Consider the following 13208-nt stretch of genomic DNA (forward strand, 5'->3'; position numbering starts at 1 on the left):
ACATCAACAAGCTAAGGACAGAATTTTTCATGTCTCATCCAAATCTCATCAGTTTACTAAGACAGAACTTTGCCTTCGATGATGGCTCACCACACTGTAAGGCACACTTTTCTCTTAGACCATTTCCAAAATGGCATGTGGGAGTAGCTAAGAAGGGTTTTCGGAGAAATCCAGACGGTTTGTGAGGCTCAACTTCTTGAATATTGGGCCTGAATCAACTGAAGTTGGCCCTTGATAAAACTCTTAAAAGCCCCAAACATCTACATATGTATGTGTGAGTGTATTTGAAAAGACATTTGCATTTTATAAAGGAAATACTGAGGTTTTTCTGATATCTATCTTAAAACATAATTTCTGGTATTGTAAAAAAATGGTTTGCATGCTTGAAGAGAAACTTATTTACCATCCTGCTTGGCGTGATACTCTGAAACGGAGACATACAGCTCTCTACCAAATGGGTTTACAAGCTACACTGCCATTACAAAGATTAGCCATGGCAAACGTCCAAGAAAAGCGTACTGAATGTATTGGAACAAACCAGTGATCTCCGTACGTTTTCCACCTCATCAAACCTAACAAGACTCATTTTCAAAACATATTATGAGAATTCAATTTGCTGCTTCACTGACATACAGAAGTACAGCTTATTTCTGAGTGTCTGTCAACTATTTTGATGATGTAATACTATATTGGTAGCAGAAGCTCTTTGTCTGCAACTTAAGGGTTGACTTTTTCTCATAACCTCTTACTTTACTTACTCCAGAACCCCACGTAACTGAAGCTACTTTTTATGACATAAAGGTGTAAGAATCAATCACATTCCATATAACCCTTCCTCTTACAGCATTAACTGTATGGCTTTTGAAATATGATGTTCCATACCTGGAATGATCTGTTACTGCTATGTGTTAGAGCACTAAATCCTACAGCCTATATTCTATGAAATGGTATTTATCAATTTGCTTTATTTATCTTAATGTTTTCACAGGGTGAAAACTTCTGCCAATTTTTCAAGGTCCTTAGCACTGATCACCCAGTCAAAAAGTTACTGTAGTTTACAAGTATCTTTGACAAATCAGATTTCTAATGGCTGGGACAGAGATGAAAATAAATGCTGCAAAATTATCCAGACAAAATGACCTGTAGGTAATAATTTAACATAGTAAAGCGAGGCAAGCTCTTCTTTTTATAAGAAAGAAGTATGGAGTGTTGTGTCTCACTGCACCCCAATGAAAAAAGCTCCCTCCCTCCATTCCCTCTGGCCAGTGGAAGTCCTCATCTCAGTGAAATGCTGACACTAACATAATAAAAAATCCTAACAAGATACATGCCCCCAAAATTGGGAAAACTATTTGCTCTCCTCCTTCATGCTCTAGAGGGGGTCACAAACACTTTGGAATAAGCAAAATTCTTTTGCAGATGGGCTCAAATAGTGGTCATAGCTAAATATGCCTCAAAATTCCCATGAGGGATTCTTTTTTATGTGTCTTTCTGAGTTGTAGGGATATTTTAGTTTATTCTATGCCATTGATCTTCTATAGATTTTAGCAAACAAAAGCTCTATTAAAGGTTTCTGGAATATAACTGTCACTGAAGAATGTTTTGTAAAACACACTGCTGAATGGATACTATTCCAGAACAAAACTTTCAAATACTGTACGCCCCAGAAGTTGTCTCCATCATCCTGTTCCATATCTAAGTGAGCATGAAAATAGTGTGACTGCTTCCAGAATCATCGTTACAGTCTCTAAAAAATTACTGTAAACTTAAGCATGTGTGCAGGCAAAAAGCAGAACTATTCTTGTAATACCCATCTTCCAAAAGACATTAGGAATAAGACTGTGATCAAGGGCATTAAATTAGATTTGTTCTGCTGACATCTCCAGCCTCTTTTAACACATTGACTCCAGGCAAGTAAGGACCTCCCAGTTCTTAATTCAAAACTTAGTTAGTAATTCGGGTCAACAGATTTTCTGATTTGTGAATTGTAGAAATAATTACAGATTTGATAAAAATAACTGCAGATCTGATAAAAAGAAATTCAAGGACTCTATACTGAATAATCAAAAGTATAAAATTCCAGTATCAATCTCCTGGTGGGGAAGCATTGTGCCATCCTTCTGTGCTTCCTTCATTAGTCTTGACTACCAGGACAAAGACTGTAGCAGACAAAAAGGGAAAACCAGCTCTCCCTGTCCCATAATTAGACAGGAAAGAATGTATTATTTTTTCCTTTCATTAGTATTCTGCCTCAATCACAATCTACCCTGTGTAATGCACAGAAAAACAGTGATCTTGAGAATGAATAGGGAGTGCTCATGGAAAAATGTTGATGTAACAGATAAAGGCCTCTAGGTACCACAGCAACATAAATGATAAATAGTTATAATGCTAACACATACAGGTGCTGGAGTGTGTAAGGATGTACACACTTCCATAGTATTCTGTTACACTTTTTTTACACACACTGTATTACATCTGTTTAAAAATACAATGGGGAAATGGGGAATTCCCTGTGGAACAAATTTGATTCCCTATTTAAAACAGTGGTGAAGTTGGAATTTAGGACCTTAACCACTCATGTTAGCATAAGGGTAATAAATAGCAAAAAGAGACTGTTCTTCTCTGAATATGCCAGCCAGCAGAATTATACAAAATACACTTTGACTGTGCATGCCCCTGGATGATGCACAGACAGACAGTTCTGGAGCATGCATGTGAAAATCTTGCACAATTTATCTCCAGTTGTTTAGGATTTACTCTTTCTCAAGATGCAGCTTCTAACTGCTTTTCCACCCTATTTCACAAACTTTTGTTTCAGTTACACTGATTTAATCAGGATTACTGTCATATGGATTTTCTGAATAAAACTTCTAGCAACATCATTAATATAATGTTCAATATTGTTGAAATTTAACCAAACACTTTGATGAATTGCTGACTTACTCAGTTAATAAGGAACAGTCCAATGAACTACCATTGCTGCAGTCAATAAGGATGAGAACTACTTGGCAACTGTTGGGGAAAATAAGCCATCAAGAGGGTCAGTAATATCTGAGCACTACTGCTGCTGACAGGTATTGTCAGAGGTGATTAGACACCTTTCCAGAAATGCTTACTGCAGGGTGAGAAGTCGTCTGACACCGTAAAGCATCCTGTCAGCAGTGCCTAACTCAAAACACAAGCCAACAACATATAAATGAATATAAATGTCTCCTTAACTGGCACTTCCAGTTAGGAAGAATGCTCCTAATGAACTCTTCTCTTGTGTGAGCGTGGATGAAATCTGTTAGTGAGATGCTGGAATGGATTTCTAGCAGGAAGCCGTGCTGCTCTGGAGGGTCCCACCTGTAGCTGCCACAGCAGTGAGCTCCAGCTGTGCTCCAGCTGTGCTGGCACAGCCCGTGCTGCTGGGACCTGCCCTCTGCACAGCACACTGCCAGTGCTGCTCTAGGAGCTGTGCAGCACTCACTAGGCCACAGCGGGGAAAATTCAGCTATTTGATCTTTTTTTGGTCTAGTAAAGGTCATTCTGAACAACTGTGTGTCCTACATCTAGGTTCAAATGCAGATCATTTAGCAAACTTTATCATGGTTCAGGGAGTGGAAATGCCTCCTGTTCAAAAACTCTTGTGCTCACCCATCTGTCAATTGTCCCCATGTTTTATATCACCGATTTTTTTACAATACATAATATTTGAGATGGGATAGAACTATCAATGAAAGCTGAGCTCTTTATGGGAAGAACTGAGAGACAGTGTTGATTTGGTTCATTTCATTTTTGAATTAGGTATGAGTACTCACATTTACTAAATCTTTTCTCACTCTTAGGTCTTTCTATTTACATATGACATTGAGAACTTCCAAAGGGGAAAAACCCCAATCACTCTTCATAAGAAAATTATTTACTATTTTCATATTTTCTGAGAAAATGTTGGATCAATTTACTTTCAGCTCTGATGTGCTCTCAGATTGTCTAAGATACTTTTACCTGAGGAAAGGATGGTGAACATGGACTGCCAATACAACCTTTGAGTGCTCTGAAAGTTTTAAGGCCAAAGACATAAATAAAAGTATTTTGATATTTTTAATTTACAGTCAGCATTGGTGTGAGCTGGTGCATAACTGTGATTTCAACAAAATGCCATTCAACTAATCAAAGGGTGATGTCTAATTTTTGTCAGCTACCAGAGTGTTTCTTCCTCAAGACTAAATTAACATTTTTTATTTCCCTGAACCTGAAAGGGAGAGTTGGATTCCCCAGATCTCTTCCTAACAAATGACCCCATGTAATTTATTTTCATATGCTCATCTCAGGCAGCAGATCTAAGCTAAGCAGCAAGACACACTGCTGTTTGAATTAGATTATCTGCTTCACAGGTACCAAAACACTCCTAAGCCTCGGTGATGCTCTGTGAGCCCACCGTCCTCGGTACGTGTCTCACTTCAGCCAAATCAGGAGGGCAAACAGAGCCCTGCAAACACAGGAGTTAGAGAGCAACGTGTTAAACAGCTGCTACTTGCACAGGCTGCACTAACACCATGGTGACAGTGCCAGCAATGGCAGTCAAAGGTGACAGTGGCACGGGGGTCACCCGGGCAAACCTGCAGTGAAGGGCAGGATGGATAAACAGGACTCGAGCCCTGGGTCTGGGCACAGCAGGAAACAGCAGGGTTAACAACATGGCATTTTTATCAGAATCCTTTCGATAGATTTATGCTGGGCATATTGCTCCTTGCCTTAACACCTTTGGAAAACACTGGTCTGTAATATGGTTCAGAGTGAGCATTCCTGTACCAACAGTGCTGCAGGACCTTTTCCAGTTAAAAACCCCCAAAACCCCAGGGGCTATTTCTTCTTGCAGAGAGATAATGCAACCCTTCACCTTCTGTGAAGAACATTCACCTACAATGCTGTCTCTAGGGAAAATCTCCCCTTGCTGCTGAAAACCACCCTGTGGCCAAACCTGTGATGAGGAGGACACTGGGACCTGCCTGGGGCCAGAGCTGCCACACCTGATGGGCACACGGTGCTCTGCCCCTTGACCCCAGAGTCCTGGGGAGGCCCAGCTGCCAAAAACAGGTTATTTGGCAATGCTAAAATGGATTATTGGCAATAGCAGTGCCTCAGAAAGTGAACACTGAGTGATGCACTCCATTGCTTTAATAGCAGTAATGCTGCACCCCACACAATGGATGCAATGCTGCTACTACAGCAATGGATAAATGGAATTATGAATGATGTTGGCTTGTTGGGAAGGACCCAGTGCTGATGGTTACACCAGAACAGCCTGATGTTGCTCTGTATGACTGGGATTGAGCTCGATGTCTTTTCTGGGAATAACCTACCTGTACTTCTCAAAAGTACATTACTTTGGGGCTAAAATTTACGAAGTCTCATACTGGAAAAAATAACTGGGAAGCTGAGGCAAGAAATGGGTCAGGGCTCAGGCTCCAAAGTGGGCTTTTCAGCAGTACATTCAGGCAGGACAGCCTGGCTGGCAGCAAGGACCATAAACTCTTTAGAACATGCTTTATTTTCTGCTTGCAGCCTGGGCTGTACTCCTCACCTTACACAGGGTGTAGAGTAAATCTTTGAAACGTTTTTCCTTCACTGGCTTTCCTTTCTTTTCCCCTTTGCCACAATTTCTTAAACCAAACCTTGGGCAATGCTCTCCAGTTCCTCACAAGATAAAGAAACACCCTATTTCAATTTGAAAATGGAGAATTGGTAAGAGTGGCACTGGTTTAATGTGAGTAGAAACAAGGAGGCAAGATCTGTCTGAAAAACCAGGGTAATGATTAAATTCTAATTGTTTTGGGGGAAATGACAGCTGTGTCTCTGCTTCCAGCTGGGAAGTCGTTTCTGTGCTTCAGTCTCAGATGCTGGAAGCACCCAGACAACTGCATCGTGTCGGGTGGCAATTTGTTTCTTGGGGGCTGAGAGATCCATGGGTGATTTCAGATACCTCACTAATACCTGGAAGGTGTTTTACAGAGTCTGAAGTATTTCTGTTCAGTGGAAAATACTTCTTAATTGGGAAAAAAAAAGTTATAAAAGGAACCGATAATGCAAGCATGAAAATAGTCTAGGGCTTTTTAATCTGAGTGCCCAACTCCCCTTTTGTGAGGCAACAGGAGCCAGCAGCATTCCTGAGAAGATGTTACAGGAAATGAGTGCTGCCCTGCCCTGTATGATCACAGAACGTGCAGAGAGGCAGTGAGAGCACTGGAAAGGAAGGGCAGCCTGCTGACACCTGAACCATCACCTTGTCCTTGCATTTCACACCCAAGGGTGACCCTGGGGCTCTGTGCAGTGGCACCCAGGGGTTCAGCTCTGAATGGTCTCTGCAGAAGGGAAGGATCAAGGGAGTGCTCTGGGCTTTGCTTCACGCAGACCAGGCTGGCTCAGTGCAAGTCAGACCAGAAAAATAGATGTCCTTGTGCAACCTTCCAGAGCAGAGAAGGGTCATGGGGCAAAGTACAAGGCAGAGAAAAAATATTTTATGGACTAAATAAGATTTTTGCAGAATAACAAACCAGTGTAAGGGAGAATTCCAAAGGAGGAACACTCTGCTGAGAGTAAATGAGATTCAGCCTGTCTCCTGCTCAGAGGTGTCAAAAGCCAGGACACTGCCAGTGCAGAGGGTCTGCTTGAGACAAATATCACACACAGGGTATCCAAGACACAAACATATGTCCAACCAGTAAATTACATGACAGCCTAATTCAACAACAAACAAGAATAGGTCACTTTAAGAGAATGATTAATACATGAGATTGCTGTGCATGCAGCCTTATCTGAGAGCAAACCTTGTATGTGGGTGTGAACTCCTGCTAGAGTCAGCTCCTATCTCTGCTCTACAACAGCTACAAGAATAATTACAATAATTAATGGAGAGCAGCGATAAAGGTAACAATTGCCCACCTGTATATTGACAGACCACAATGTCTTTACTTCTTTTTTTCACACCTCCTGCCTTTTGCAGTGATTGTTGACTACATGGAGCCCTTTGCAGCCTCACACTGGGCTGTTTGCTTATAGCCAGACTGTTCAGCCTGTGAGTGACAGAGCTTACAGAGTTTCTAAATTGTATTTAATCTCCAGTGGCTTGGGTTGCTATGGGCTACACTAGATCACAGAGGGTAACAAGATGAAAACATGAATATTCACTATATAAAATAAAAAGACCTTAAAATACAGGAATATAGGAGTGGGTGAATAATGTCTGGAGAATACCCTGTTGGAAAGTTTTTTTGCAGGTTGCCTAACATAGCAGACCTGACACATAGCCTGTGGTTTCCTGTTAAACTGTGGCTTCTCTCCCATGCTGCCCTTACCTTTGGCATGCTCAGCAGGACAGAGGAGGGGTTTGTGAGGGCAGGGTGGGCTCTGGAGAGGGCCAGAGGAATGCCTGGCCCAGGCTGTCCTCCTGCCACTGCCCTGCAGGCTCCAAGGGCCCCGGACAGAACGTGCTGGGAGCCCTGGGGACACAGCAGCGGCAGATCTGGGTCCAGAGCAGGTGGGATGAGCCTCTTTTCCCTGGAAGTTCATTCACTGCTCCTCTGGGCACAGGCATACAGCTGGTGAGCTGATATGTCTTAGGCACATACATTAAAGAATTAAAAAGAACTCAGAACTGAGGAGAAGTTTAGGAAATGCTTTAGAGCTGCTGAACAGAGGGGAGATAACTGGCAGGCCTGCAGACGCTGTCAGTGCTATAAAATCACAGAATGAAGGAATGGTTTGGATTGGAGGAGCCCTTGAGCTCAGTCAAGGCTTTGTTCTAGATGGTTCTAAGGGGTGACTACCTGAGCACCCCTCCCTCTGCACCATGGCAGGAGGAAGAATCACAGCACATCAAGCAGACATTTGGTATAAAATGACAGTATTGCACTGGGGAGAGCAATAGATTAGTTCTGAGTTCCCTATGTGTGCCTGCAGAGATGCTGTTTGTAGAGGTGGCTGCAGGAGAGCTCAGAAGTGGCTCTGCAATCCTTCCCACATTCAGATTAACTAACAAGTCCTGAAGCTAACATGCAGTAACACAGAGTCTGTGGAAACTCCTTTGCGTATGCAGGAACATTAATTTGCTGTGCTGCCTTAATACCATTGCATTTACAGATACAAATTCAATTTTAACTGTAAATCTCATAGAAGTATTATGTAAGTAATTATTTATACCTGCCAAAAATTATGTATGATTACAAATAGTAATAATGTATTCTATTAAAAATACATTACTGAGCCTGTGGCCATGCAAGGACCACGGGATGGGCAATAGGGTAAGGTAAGGTAACAAGGCAGTCCTAACCTCATGGCACAGAAAACAAGAAGGGATGGGTGAAAAAGGCATGTAAAGCCAGTTTTCTCTTTATATATACATGCCATCTTTCAGTAGATAAAATTTTATTAATTAATTAATTTATTATTATTTACTATTATTACTATTATTACTATTATCTAGTTGCAAAGAGAGAAACAGTGAGTAGAACTAAAACACACAGAGACTACTCACACCTAATTTCTGGTCTGTACTTGGGGGGAGCGTGACACTGAAAAGCTCTTACAGAGCTTCAGAGTGGTCTGAAGAAGCTGAAAACTCTCCATGGAACAATGTGTTTTTGGCAAGCCTTGCTCTGGCTGAAAGCACCGATGTTGGACAATGAAGCAGAAGAGTATGTGTGGTGTAAAAGTTGTATCACCTCCCCTCACCTTCATCCACCCTGACCAGATACACGATGAGGAGACACTTGGGGCTGTACACACCTGCTGCTCTACTGTTACCATACTCAATCAATAAGGACAATTTAGAGTGGTGGTAGCTCTGTGCATACTTCCAGTGTCCCAGGGGATCAATACAAATCAGTATCACAGCTGGCTGGTGAGAAGTAATGAGATTATGATCACAAAAGGCAAGCTTCTCAAATTTTTTCTTAGTGTATGCCAAAACATCATACTTTTCTGTCTGTCCATGAGCCATAAAATAGCAGTATTTAAACATATTGTATCTATTAACAAAAAAAAAGTATATAAAAAGCATAGTTTTATCTGCCTTTTTTCTACTATTTTTAAATTTTTTTCTTTATGAATGCCGTATTTCTTTCCCTTGAAAGCAACTATGAAATTTGACTTCCTCACTCTTGGAAAGGGACCATACATGTATAAAATGGCACCACATCTGCCACAGATTTCTCCTGAATAGGACTGCCATTTGAGAAAGCTTGGGTTTGTATGACAGCAATAGTTGTCCATTGATGGCTGTAACACCTCGGGGATACCTCAGGCTGACTAAAATCACGCACGTGTATTAAGCCAACCAGTTTATTCTAACAGTCTTAACAGTTACATGATGTTTACTGAAACTGGAAAAGCAGAATCTACGTTCCTGTCCTCTCTCCTGCTGTTCCTCTTGGATTTCCCTGTGATGGCAGCAGGCTCTGCACTCCTACAGTGCCACTGCTCGCAGTCATCAAACAGCCCAGGCAAACACTGTCTTTATGGCTGCAATAATGTGATTTAACAGGTGGTCTGGGCCAGTGCTTAAAAGTCCTTGCACACCTCTGAGCACACAACCGTGCCAGGTCTGTTTTAAGAGCAGCTATAAAAGACAGGATCGGCGGAACCCGAATGATGAGCTCCGGAGCGCTACTGGTGTGAGGTTTATTAGTGATGGAGGGGATGTGGGGAGAATAAACAACCGTGAAAGGAACAGAGATCATTACAATTTCTGCAACAAACATGAGAACATTCACATTTTACCAACATTGCAAATAACAACTATGTTGTAGCTAGTTAAATAAATGGATTATATATGAATCTTACCTGGGAGGAAATGAGATGTCCAGTTCATACAATCTGTCTTTAAAGACTGACAGCTCTCTGTCAAATTCTAAAAGCTATAAAAGATAGAAATAAATGCATTCAGTCTTTGATGCTGAACTGCAGCAATTTAAAAATACTACATTATATAAAAGGAAATAAAAAGAGACTATGATCACACACAGGTTGAGGTATAGCCTCCGTAGAATAGTTTTTATAACACAGTGCAAAACTGTCTGGACTATTTTGATACATAAACAGTGCCATGAGAAAAGTGTTGAAACATTCATTTTCCTCAGTGAAAGGTGTAACACTAGCTCTTCACAGCACTGCCTGCAAGTGCACTTATACCTCAGGAAGGCTACATTTCTTTAAATTTCACTAGCAGTCTTTTCAGAGATAAACCAGATTAGCATTAGAAAAGAACAGCAAACTGATATGCTAACCTGCCCATGAGAATGTCAGTGAAATGCACCATTTTACTCTGTATTATCTTTGGTGCAGATCAGCGGGTACAGCAATCACAAGGATGTGCACATCCCTCCTGCCCAGCAGAGGCAGAGCAGCTCCTGTGCCCTGCCCGGGATGGTGCAGGGCAGACAGCACACAGAACCTGGCAGCAGCTCCAAGGTGCTCCCAGGCAGCAGCCAGGACCAGCACCAGGGGCAGGTGTTCAACAGAGATGTTCAGAAGTCTAGATTTAATGTCCTGTATAAATATCAGTCCCAGTCACATTTGTTTTCCCCTGGACCTCTACAGAGAGAATAAATGTCCACAGTCTTTGTTAATAAACACAAACCCACTGACAACAGCCCAATGACAATTGCCCCCAGTTAAATTGTTAAACCAGTAACTGCTGTGATGGACACAAGCCCTGTTACTCCAGAAGCTGGCTGGGTGCAGCCCCGTTCCCAGGGAGCTGCAGGCTCAACACCACAGCTCCTCAGCTCGGTGCTGGCCCTGCTCTCAGCAGTGTCCCAGCACTGTCCCGCACCCAGCCCTGTTTGCCCACTGTCCATTAATCATGTCCCATCTCACAGCTGTGCTGATACCATTGTATCAATGGCAGAGGTTCCCAAAGAAATGAGATCGTGTCCCTCTTTCCCCTCTGTCACCTCATAAATCATTCCTGAAATGTGCAATTAGCAGCTACTTGTACACATTAATTATCTGTGTGAAAAGCAGCTACCTGAACCACCTGCACTGCTGATTAGCTCTCTCTCCACGGAGAGCTCCCTGCCTCGCTCCAGCCTCTCCTGCCACGATGCCAGATGCAGCAGCTTCACCTGAAGATGCCAGATGATGGGCAGCCTTCCCTGCTGCATTCAACCACACTCTGTCAACGCTGGAGAGATTCTGTAGTACCAATAACTGCAACAATCTGTGCTTGTTTTAACATCTGACTGAAAGCCTGAGAATTTAGTATGTTTGGATAAATATTTCAAAATATCTGTGTGGAAACCTACAGTATGTATCCAATTAATAGACTCAATCCTTAAAGTGTTGGGCTGGCCCAGCACTCGCTGGTTTAACTGAAGCAATCTCAACATACTTGAAGAATAAATGGATGTTTCCATCACCATGAATGTTTCCAGACTGTGATTCTGTATTCCAGCAAGCAGAAGAGATTGGTAGCCACAATACACACACGCTGGCTGTGAAAATAAAGGTTACCATCCCTTCCCTGCTCCATGCATCTCCACTTTAAACATACCAATCTACGTGAATTTGGGATAGGAAAACAAGCTGCCATCCCCAGTTAAAACTATTAACTGAAATGTATGTCTGCTTTTACAGGTTTCCTGCTGCTCCAAGTAAACAGCTCAGAGCAGGGAAGGGGAGGGAGGAGAAAGGCTGTTTCTGAAGTGTTAAACTGCGAGGACTGAATGAAAGAACAATGCTCCACAGAACACAATGGTATAAATTACTCATGGGCATCCCAAGGGTTGGCAAAGTTCAATAGAGGCATTGTCCTCTCACACCAATTCACATTTTCAAAATTTTATACCTTCAGATTGTTCTTGCTATGATATTTGCAAACTCAGTGAGGCCTGGGGTTTAAAGGACTAAGCATTTGGATGTGCATTATTATCCCCAGAAGTTTCTGCTGTGTTTGTTTGCTGCAGTTGTGTATGTAGTGTCTGTGCTATGCAGATGAGCTGCTGACACTGGAGACAGATAACAGAAACAAGACAGCATTGTGTGCTGTGCTGCCAGTTCCCAAGTTTCCCCAGGTACAGGGACAGCTTCAACCTGAAGCCAAAGCCTAGCTAGGTGCCTAGAAGGATTTAGGGAATGCTCATGGTGAAGAATTCTTACTTGCAAAAGCTTTTACTTCCTGCTGTATATTAAATAATTATGCACTTGTATAAATTATTTTTCCCAGCTATACAGGTACTGTGTTACAGTGCCTGTCCCCTCTGTCCAACACACCCACCACGTGTGCAGACAGACAGCTGCTCGCTCTTTGAGGGCAAGGACAGGTTATCTGTGTGCTAGGGTGAGCACTGGGAACCCCGTCCAGCCTCTGTGCTTGCCTGGCAGCACTGCAGGCAGTGAGGAGAGGAAAGGAGGATAATGAAAACTGAACTGTGCATTCTGAGAAAACTGCAGTTGTAGAAGAGAGTGTTTTAAAGATTATTTTTTGGTGTGAAAAGCACTTGCATTCTCATTTAAGCCTGTAATCTCAAAATGCAGGATTTTTGATGCAAATGCAAGGTGTTCACTAGGTCTTGTCATAAACAATTACAAATGTCACTTGCCCTGAAAGCAGCTTTAGTAAGAGAAGGCACCAGTCAAGTATATCTGCTTTAGGACAGGTACAAGGCACCTGGAGCAACCTGGCACAACAGAAAATGAATGAAAATTAACATGGGCAAGATGATACTGAGGAACAGGCAGAATTTCACAGGGTAATGCCTTTACTTTTAAAGCATCAAACATTGTCTTTAAAAAACCCCACCTGGAACATACTCCCTTCATGGCAATTTCACCACAAACTGCTCACTCATTTCCACACTGTACACCAATCAGCACCATGAATAATGCCATTGCTGGAACAGGAAACATGAGTATGCCATGTATGTCACTCTAAATGCCTTGAAAATGATAAAAAAAATAAGTTCAAATGCTAAAAATCAATATATTGTTCTATTTAATTTACTCATAATAAGATCATCCTTAAGAACCAAATCTTTAAGGTGTTACATGACATTCTGTGGTAATTTGAGCAATTACACAGAGATTTTAAAATGTTGTGACTGGCAGATCATTTCAGAATTATATGTCATAGGCAGTTTTCAAAAGACTTTTTTTTCTCCAAACACAGCTTCACCAATGTATTTATACCTAAATGAGAGTGAATATGATGCAGGGTCTATGTTTTA

The 13208-nt window shown here is 41.9% G+C and overlaps 1 protein-coding gene across 3 annotated transcripts in view; it reads right to left on the reverse strand.

The window, feature by feature from the left end:
* Positions 1-13208, reverse strand: part of INPP5A (inositol polyphosphate-5-phosphatase A) — a 182043-nt gene that overhangs the window by 8141 nt on the left and 160694 nt on the right. For all 3 annotated transcript variants that reach the window (XM_033066179.1, XM_033066180.2, XM_033066181.2), the window contains exon 12: positions 9826-9899. In XM_033066179.1, coding sequence (XP_032922070.1) covers positions 9826-9899 — 74 coding nt within the window. The remainder of the gene's footprint in view (positions 1-9825; positions 9900-13208) is intronic.

The sequence above is a fragment of the Catharus ustulatus genome, chromosome 8 (genome assembly GCF_009819885.2).
Source record: "Catharus ustulatus isolate bCatUst1 chromosome 8, bCatUst1.pri.v2, whole genome shotgun sequence".
NCBI classification, from domain to species: Eukaryota; Metazoa; Chordata; class Aves; order Passeriformes; family Turdidae; genus Catharus; species Catharus ustulatus.